Source organism: Poecilia formosa, unplaced genomic scaffold (assembly GCF_000485575.1).
Source record: "Poecilia formosa unplaced genomic scaffold, Poecilia_formosa-5.1.2 Scaffold38, whole genome shotgun sequence".
NCBI classification, from domain to species: domain Eukaryota; kingdom Metazoa; phylum Chordata; class Actinopteri; order Cyprinodontiformes; family Poeciliidae; genus Poecilia; species Poecilia formosa.
This window is the reverse complement of record NW_006799977.1, coordinates 2,804,036-2,813,566: the sequence shown is the minus strand read 5'-3', so window position 1 is coordinate 2,813,566 and position 9,531 is coordinate 2,804,036. Positions and strand designations below refer to the sequence as shown.

Sequence of the window (9,531 nt, the reverse complement as noted above, 5' to 3'; positions counted from 1 at the left end):
ATTACTCGATTAATCGTAAGAATAATCGATAGATTACTCGATTACTAAAATATTCGTTTACAACAGCCCTAATTTAAACACATCCATCTTTTGTTTTACACCAGAACCATTTATGTAAAAAATAAGTAAAATGTCCAATTAAGCACCTTTTGCTTTTTAGATTAATTAGTTAATCTAAAAAACGGATCAGCCCTACACTCTAGAACTGAGCATTTCACATGTTGAGGTTAGAAGTATTTTTAAGTTGTTTTTTTTTTGCTGTAGTGTCAAAACATTTTGTCCTAAGGGCCAAAACTGGTAAATGTAAACTACTGACAGGGCACAAAATTCATTAAATAAGTTTTTTTAGTTTTACCTGCGTAACAATAAACACACCTTTTATGAAATCTGTGTATTATTGAGGATCCAAAATATAAATGTTGCAGGCTGTTGCTGTCTTAAAAGTAAAAAAAAAAGAAAAACAATTTCCAAATTTTTGGGGTCATCTGTTGCTTTATATTTTGTAAGCCAGATTTTTACCATTCTTTACTTGTCAGGGGCTGAACAAAATCATTTCAGGGCCCACAAATGGCCCCCAGGCCACACTTTGGACACTACTGCACTAAAGGAGTGTTGTGTTATTGCGTTTTAGTCAATAAAATATTAATATTATTATTTAAAGGATTTTAAAAATGTATTTCTAACGTATAAAAAAGGTTGAATGAAAAATGTGTATAATGTGGTAACTTTTTTAAATCTGATTAGTTAATTGTGAAAATAATGGTTAGCTAAAATAACTACTAGTTACAGTCCTATTAAGTTGTCATTGTTTTCCCATCTCAAGACCCTACAGAACCGACAAGTGTCGACCCGGATCAAACAACGACTCCTCTGGTTCCCTCTGAACCGAACAGCGGCGTCCTCGACCTTTCATTGACCTCAGAGCTACAAACTGAACCTACAGCTTCGTCCGGAGCTTCAGCGATCGAGACAGAGATTTCCCCCTCAGACGCACCAGAGGTCAGCCACACCAATGCAAAGGACTTAATGGAAGAGCTGGAAAACTCCCAGCTCACCACAACTTCGGGCTTGTCAACCTTGGCTTCAGTTACTGAGGAAACCACTTCAAGCCCAAACACAGAGAGCAGCCCAGAAAGCATCACAACCAGCTCTCCTGATGTTCTGCAAGACGTTTCAGATGCCACTCTCACCCCAGCTGGAGACGAGTTGCTCTCGTCCACAGCGGCTGCCCCGGACAGCGCCAGTGGCGGTGTTAATCCAGATGAAACAACTGCTGAACCCGACTCCAAACCGGACCCATCCAAAGCATCACCCACCTCTAAACCTGAGTCCAAGCCTCTGGAACCACAAACCCAGATTACAGACAACCTGAAGGATTACCAAGGAGGTAAAAACACATTTTACACAATGAAGACATGTTTTAAGAAGCACTAACTTGTTCCACAGGCGTGATTCTGCCGCATAGATGGATGTTTCCAATTTGTGTTAAATATTCATTGGAGCTGCTAGCAGCAGGTTTTATGAGCTCTGTTGGTTTTTATTCTTCCTCTAGGGACGAAAGTTTAAAACTTTTATTTAGGAAGGGGAAAAAGCTTTCCAAACTGACCTGGGTAATGAGTTTTTTAGCTCATTTGAGTAAATTTGACTGGATGAATGGTTCTCACTTCAGACTTTTTACCAAACACTTTTTTACTCAAGTAATTTCGTTGGATGGCTACTTTTTGGGTAAAAATATGTTGAAATAGTACTACTCTTACTCGAGAACAATTTCTGACTACTCTATCCACCTCAGATTTTAGTCAGTTCATGATTTAACAAGCTGATCCATTATGTGATCCCAACTTCCAAGATTTGACTTCAGAGGTTAGGAAACGTAGCACACAACTGAACCCCTATTTGAAAAAATTCAGATCAATGTGCTTGAACAACATATTTTTGACTATAAGTGCTTATTAGCTCTACTTTATGGTTAATCATTCAAATTTACCTTCTCTGTGTACCTCTACTGAGAGCCTGGGCCCCAGCAGAGGAACTTGTACCATAGTTTAGACATTCATAATCCAGAGTCGCATCAAAGCAGTGTCTGTAGCTAAGCTGAATTTATTAAAAGTTCCTTATTTTTTGCTTTTAAAAATACTTTGCATTTAATGTAACTCTGCAAAAAATATGAAACTAATAGCGTCCTGCTTTCAATTTAATGGCAATTCATGAAGAAAAACTACCCATGTTTCCTGCTGCAGTGTTTTGATTTTTTCTTCAACAATGTGCTCATTTGTCCTCCAGATGACAGCGATGACACAAACCTGTGCAGCGGGCGCCCGGTCAGTGGGATCACCACACTGAGGAACGGCACAATGGTGGTTTTCAGAGGTCAGTGTCGAAAAGCTGGAATCTGTTCATCTGTAACTGGAAGAGTAAGAGGTTTTACACCGCAAAAATACAAAAATCCTACCAAGTCTGATCCTGTTTGCACTCGTTTCTAGTGCAAATATCTTAAAACACTTGAAATAAAAAAACTAAATCACAAGTAACTTTTCAGCTCGACATAGGAAGCTTATTTTAAGTCAATAATTCCTTAATACAGATGAAAAAGTACTGCTTAAAAGTGAAATAATAAGACATTTTAAGACATTTTATTAACAGTTAAAATTTCTTCTATTGGCAAATTATTTCCCTCCTACATTGTGCTGAAAAATTACTTATAGGTAGTTTTGGATTAATTCGGTTTATTTACATACACATATTCACATCAGTTCTCAACAAAGAAACACATTGATTAACTATGCAATATTCGTTTAGCTTGCATGGAGGGCTGTTATACCTTCTTCATTTATTATTATTATTATTACAGGCCATTACTTCTGGGTTCTGGACAGAAACCTGGTGCCGAGTTCACCCAAAGGAATCACAGCGGTGTGGGGCGTTCCCTCGCCCATCGACACCGTGTTCACTCGCTGCAACTGTCAGGGCAAAACCTACATTTTCAAGGTGAGACGCCTCATAGCAGCACCCTGCGAAGAGATTCATTTAGAAGTACATTAAAATATACAAATAAACAATTCAATTAATTTTTTTTAAAGAAAACAAACATTTCATTGCCTGAAATGCAATAACATTGCTTTAGTGCATGTTTGATCATTTGTAGCAAATGATTCATCTGCAGCTAAAAAATGTGAGCATGTGAAAAACTTGACTTATCAATATTGTTTTGGACCATTTTTCTTTGACTATTTTTTAGATTAATTGGTTAATGATTGGATAGCAAAAGGTGCTTAATAAAATGTTTCTATTTTTACAGAACTCGAACAGGTGAAGCTAAAACTATGCAACTTGAGTTGTAGTGGGTAGAACATATTTACTGATCAAGGTTTATTTTATCTCAAATGCAAAATATATACATATTGTTTGCACATTTTTAGTTTAATTACTGATCTGAGAGTGTTGTTCTTTCAGCAAATTTTTTCTTAAAATTCGTACTCCAGTTACCGATTAATCGATTATTAATTAATCAACGATTACTGCGTAAGACACTTGAGACTGGGGTGGAGGTTCACCTACAACCCTAAACATACAGTCAGAGCAACAACGAAATGGTCTAAATCAAATCAGTCCAGATGATACAATGTAAAGTTTTGGTTCGTTTTTGTTTAAAATTTGACTAAGTTTGAACTATTTTGCAAAGAAAAATAAGCATAAGTGCTAAACTGGTATAGAAAAGACTTGCATCTGTGATTCCCCAAATTTAGAGATGCTAAATGAAAGAAGAAAAAGAAAAGATTTAAAACTGTATAAAATTTCCATTCTGCTTCACAGTTATGAACTTCTTTCCTCTGATGCCATTTCCAACAAAATTGAAGCGCAAGAAGCCTTAAAATTTCTTAACTATGCCTCTGATGAACATTTATAACATTTTCTTGTTTGTTGTAAATTTACAGGGAGGAAAATACTGGAGGTTCGAAAATGATGCTCTGGACCCGGGTTATCCGAAAGTGGTGAAAACGGGCTTTGACGGGCTGCAGGGCCACATCACAGCTGCCCTGTCTGTGCCGCAGTACCTCAGCAGGAAAGAGTCTGTTTACTTCTTCAAGAGAGGTAATCAAATTATCCTAAAGCATTTCAATATTTTTCTCTGTAATTTCTTTCAAAAATGTTTTTGTTTGTTTGTTTTCTTTACAGGGGGAACAGTTCAGAAATACTCATACCAGTTTGGCACCAGTCCCAAATGCGGAAGAACGGCCAACGTGCCTGTTTATACTGTTCGCGCTCGACTGGTCCGTCAAGCAGGTACGGCGCAAATTAAGGCTTCAAAATAAGAATATTTTTAATGTCTGGATAAATAATAAATATTTTTGGAGCACATTTTTTTTCCCCTATTGCTCAATATGTCAACAGTAATAACATAATTTTAGGGAGATTTCAACTCATGAGAAAGTAGCCAATGAGATGAGAGGATTTGCTGACCTGCATTGTGGTGCTTTTTGTGCATTTGATTGGCACATGCACTGGTCAGTCACTAAATATTTCTAAAGGAAGCAGCAAAGTTTAGATACTAGCATCCAAGAGGGATTAATAATCCTTTCTAACACTAAGTCAGCAGAATGGACCTGAACCTCAGATCCAGTCTCACTGCAGAACTGACCAATTCTCATGTTCCACCTACTTGCAGTTTCTGTTTTGGAGCCAGCAATAAACATCCGTAGATCCTGGAAAGGCTTCCCCTCCACCATCACAGCAGCCGTTTCCGTGCCAACCAACAGAAACCCAGAGGGGTACAAATACGTCGTCTTCTCAAGATGTAAGTCAGAAACACAGCATCTTATATTATTTAACTTTTTCACATTTTCCGTTATTTAAATTGGGATTTTTTTTCGATAGACCAACACGAAGAAGAAAACTTTATGCACCCGTTTTATTTTGTGGTATAAAATAAAAGCAATGAAAGCATCTTAATGTGTTAGATTGGCTCAGTGAAAAGTCCAGATCTAAATATAATAGATAATGTGTGGTGAGTGGAAAATGGATGCTCAGATGTTCTCCATCCTGTCTGACAGAGGTTAAGCTATTAGTCAAAGAACAGGTGAATCTTTTTACATTTAGATGGAAGGAAGGTCAAAGATTATCGTAAAACTAGCAGCATTGATGACATGGAAATTATAGACATTTGAAGTTTTTATGCATTTCTTATTTTGTAGTGTCATTTTGTGGTTTCAATCCCTTATTATTGTGCTTTAACATCAACCTGCCAACGGGACTAGAGATGGAATCACTTAACTATAATCCCATGAATTTACATGTAAATATTCTTTAATACATATATTCCACATTTTTAAAGAAACTTGGAAAATATTCACCCAGGCAAGCATATTTTGTAAATAACTTTTTCTTTTGGTTTTACTTCACATCTATCTTCAGATTTTGTGGGTCTGTTACAAAATCCCGATAAAATAGTTTTTAGCTGCAACGAGACAAGATATAAACAGCTGTAAATATTTAAAAATCTTAAATCGAGTGTCAAGTCACTCATATTCAGCACTGAAGACCCTTAAGCTCTCAACTAATCAGTCAAAATCAGTCATTATTTTGACAGATTTAGCTTCATTTCTAGATATCCATAGATAATCATTGGATAGGCACAGATTTTTCAAGCAAAACTTTAATATCTATAAGCAGCAAATGTATTTTTCTCCATCTATTTTGTTTGTATTAGCAAGCTAAACTTCAAAGGAATTAAAAACCTTGACATTACATCCAGCGAGTTTAATGAGGGATGCTTAGCAGATGTACAGATCGTTAAATGTGGAGTGTAAAGCATCCTTTAACAAATGGAAACTTCCACCAGCATGGAAAAATACGCTGAAATGCATCTGTTCACAGAATATGTTGACCAAGCCACACCTAATATTTTACAGCGACGGCGTACAACGTGAGGATGCACGATGGCCGACCCGTTGTCGCCGCTCCGAGAGCAAATGTGTCGCCGAAAACCGACAACTTCTTCAGATGCCCGAAGAAATCCTAACTGGAAAAATAAAACAACAAAGGAGCACGAGCTAATTTCAAACAGTTTTATTTTCTGATTAAAACACAGCATCAACATGAATTAAAAAAAAACATTCAAATAAACAAAATCTAGCCAAGAAACAAGAACATGGATGAATGCAGTTCTGAAAGTTGAATGGTGTTGCCTACATTTAGGAGTTAGTACTGATTAGTGCTTCATCTCAGAAATCGTCTCCCATGTAAGCCGCGGGGAGGGAAGGTTTGACCTGTGGAAGACAAAGTTCAACAATGATGTAGATTCTGTACAGTCACTAAGTATTAGTCAATGTTGTGCCTGCATATCATCTCCTGGCAGTTTTGGTTAATGAGGCAACATTTTTATTAAATACACTGTTTGTGCATGAATAAGAGTGTGAACATACAATTTTTTTTAAGGAAAATTAGAGGGCAATAAAGACTAACTGTTGTGAAAACTCTGTGACTGTTTTCCATTTTCTTTAGCTTACTAAGTTCTTTAGAACCACCAGGAACAATAAAGTTGTTACCTCCTCTCTTCATCCGACCTCCACGGCTGTCATGAAAGCGCTGCAGCTGTCTGGACTGTCCGTGATGAGCGGATTTAGGGACTGTATCTGCAAAGATCAGACATTTATAATCACATCGGTCTCACCTGGTATCCCAGACGGCCGTCATGGATGAGTTTTAAGGCTTTACCTGCAGAGCTGGAGGAAGGCTCCTGGCTGGTGGAGGGAAGGTTGGCCTTGTCAGATGGCTGGCTCGGCTCCTCCGCGTCTCCCTGCGACACCACAGCATCCAGAGACGCTTCAGCACTGGGCCTGGAAAAAAATAAACATATAGGATCACAGCTGGAAATCTTCCACCACTACTGTGTTTTCCAGGAAGCTTAAACTTTTAAAGATTGTTTCTACTAGGGTTGCACTGAGTGCAGTTTTCTGGCCAATCGCCGATTACTGATCTTTAAAAACCTGACCTGCTGATTCTGATTTTGGCCGATACCCATTTTATTTCTGTCTGAAATTTAGCTAAATATAGCAAAAAACACTGAGTTGGCAACAAAGGGGTGACTATTGCTAACCGCAAACATGCAGTCATGACCTGGTCTATCAGTCAAACCTCTCTCACAGCAGGGGAGGAGAGGACAGAGGTTGATTTTTAGACCTTTGCTGAGGGAGATAAGATCGGTTTCACATGTAAGTGTCGACCGAGGACATTGGTGCAGATAAATCGATGCACTTCTAGGTTTTACCAATATTTTATATCAGGGTAGAAGCAATTTGTTGGATTAATTATGATGAACCGACTATTAAAATAATTGTGAACTAATTTAATAATCGATTAATCATTAACTGGAGTAAACAGACAAAAAAAAGGCCATTTGCTGAAAAAACAAGATCCTCAGAGCAATAATTAAACAAACACTGTACAAAGAATATCTACAAAATATAAATGCATGCATAAATGTATATACAATGTGCATTTTAAAAAACTTTTGTAAATATGTTCTACCCAAGTGGCACAGTTTTAGTGTTTACAGAATTAATCTGTTTCCTGCTGCTCTGCATTGTGGGTCTTGTTGTTTGGTTGCACAAAACAAAACAAACAAGACGAGAAGTGGAGCGACTGAATGCATCCATAAATACAAGCAAACAAACAAACAAACAAACAAACAAAGCCAAAGATAGACACAAAACATAAGTAAAGTTGATAAGGTCATAGAGTGAAAAGAAAAGGAATTTTAAAACTCTTAATGTAGTTTATCAAATTAGAACTCTAAGATGTGGAAACCGTGAAGAAAAAAGCTTGAGAGATAATCACCTCTCCGTGTCTGGCTCCAGGAAGATCTCTCTCTGCTCCCCGGCCCCGGCGGTTCCTGGCAGCACCAGGCCCGGCGTGGACGTGCTCACCATGGGAACCGACTGCGAGGCGTGCTCCGTCGTGTCAGACTGTGCAGCCTCCGAGAAGACAGTTACTGGAGATAAAAGGAAACTTTATCTTTACAAACGGTAGAGACTCCAGAATCTGAAACGGTTGGTTGTATTTATGAAAAAGGTCTTCGTGTCAGACTGAGTGACCGGTACCTGGAGCTGCAGCTTGCAGTGGAGTGGTGGGAACGCTGCGGCCTCCCGACTCTTCCTCATGAGTCGCCAAGAACAGAGGACTTTCATACATCCCAAGACCTGGAGAAAAGAAATCATTTCACCATTAAAAAAGAAAGAACATCCCGTTCTTATTGCTTTTTTGTATTAAATCACCATTTTATGTGTAATTTATTTTTAAATGTGTGATGGATCACCTCCTTGCGAGGCGAGCTGGCCGAGGTCAGAGTGAGAGGAGGAGCTGGTCTGAGGCACGTCTTCTGAAAGACCAAACCTGAAGCGAGGGACTCCAGCAACCTGAGGAGAACTGGCGAACAAGATGAAACAAAATGAACTAAAACTGAAGCTGAAAACGAGATGAAACATGAACTAAAACTGAAGCTGAAAACGAGATGAAACATAATGAACTAAAACTGAAAATTATCAAGCGTTCACTAACAGACTGTTATTGTATTTTATGTAATAAAAAGTTTTTCTTATTTAAAAAAAGAACAGAATTATTTATTTGTCTATTTTACTGCATTGGTAACATTGTCTAAAAAAGGCTTATTGGGTTAAATGAAAAATCTGCAGAATGTGCCAATTTTTTGTATCCGATTATTTGTCAGAATAGTCGAATATTCAATTAATTGTTAGTTGCAACAGATGTATATTCTACAGCTTTTCGAGACGTACTGGATAGCCTGGTCAAAGCCTTCTGAGCGAGGGGGAACCAGACTGGGAATGCTGGGAACCATCCTGTCGTCTTCTTCAAAGAAATGCTGCTGCAGAGCGAGAAAAATACAATTTAATGCTGATAATCACACAAAAACAACAAATTTACAACAATAACAACGTTATCAGTTGGTGACCAGAGCCTAATCATCCATCCATCCATTTTCTTTACACCATTGTCCCTTGGTGGGGTCAGGAGGGGGGTGCTGGTGTCAATCTCCAGCTAACGTTCCAGGCGAGAGGCGGGGTTCACCCTGGACAGGTCGCCAGTCTGTCGCAGGGCAACACAGAGACACACAACCATGCATACACACACTCACACCTAGGGACAATTTAGAGAAACCAATTGGCCTGACAGTCATGTTTTTGGACTGTGGGAGGAAACTGGAGTACCCGGAGTAAACCGGGTACTCCCTGTGCTTGTTCTTCACAGGGAGAACACACAAACTCCATGCAGAGGGACTGGGGCTGGGAATTGAACCCAGGACCTTCTTGTTGCAAGGAAACAGCTCTAACAACTGCGCTACTGTGCAGCCCAAGCCTAATCATGTTTAAGCCAATTAAAAATGCCTGGTTGAACACTCAAAATATATTTCCTGATCAGTGAAAGCACCATTATAATGTGTTATCAGGGCAGCAGATTTGTGATTCGATGACTCTCCACTGGTTAGCTGCAGAATCAGTATTTTGAAATGAAGTC

At 38.6% G+C, this 9,531-nt stretch overlaps 2 protein-coding genes across 5 annotated transcripts in view; one reads left to right on the top strand and one right to left on the bottom strand.

Annotated features, from left to right (window-relative positions):
• The window catches only part of prg4b (proteoglycan 4b), a 17,368-nt gene extending 10,892 nt beyond the window's left edge, over window positions 1-6,476 (top strand). For all 4 annotated transcript variants that reach the window (XM_016670863.1, XM_016670862.1, XM_016670861.1 and 1 more), the window contains 7 exons: window positions 824-1,387; window positions 2,284-2,370; window positions 2,852-2,988; window positions 3,936-4,092; window positions 4,177-4,284; window positions 4,667-4,795; window positions 5,910-6,476. In XM_016670863.1, coding sequence (XP_016526349.1) covers window positions 824-1,387; window positions 2,284-2,370; window positions 2,852-2,988; window positions 3,936-4,092; window positions 4,177-4,284; window positions 4,667-4,795; window positions 5,910-6,019 — 1,292 coding nt within the window. In that variant the 3' untranslated portion in view covers window positions 6,020-6,476. The remainder of the gene's footprint in view (window positions 1-823; window positions 1,388-2,283; window positions 2,371-2,851; window positions 2,989-3,935; window positions 4,093-4,176; window positions 4,285-4,666; window positions 4,796-5,909) is intronic.
• The window catches only part of tprb (translocated promoter region b, nuclear basket protein), a 34,398-nt gene continuing 31,038 nt past the window's right edge, over window positions 6,172-9,531 (bottom strand). The window contains exons 45-51 of the mRNA XM_016670864.1: window positions 8,793-8,881; window positions 8,315-8,424; window positions 8,100-8,198; window positions 7,837-7,990; window positions 6,715-6,836; window positions 6,546-6,632; window positions 6,172-6,266 (exon numbers count right to left, since the gene is read on the bottom strand). Of these exons, the coding sequence (XP_016526350.1) occupies window positions 6,217-6,266; window positions 6,546-6,632; window positions 6,715-6,836; window positions 7,837-7,990; window positions 8,100-8,198; window positions 8,315-8,424; window positions 8,793-8,881 (711 nt within the window). The 3' untranslated portion in view covers window positions 6,172-6,216. The remainder of the gene's footprint in view (window positions 6,267-6,545; window positions 6,633-6,714; window positions 6,837-7,836; window positions 7,991-8,099; window positions 8,199-8,314; window positions 8,425-8,792; window positions 8,882-9,531) is intronic.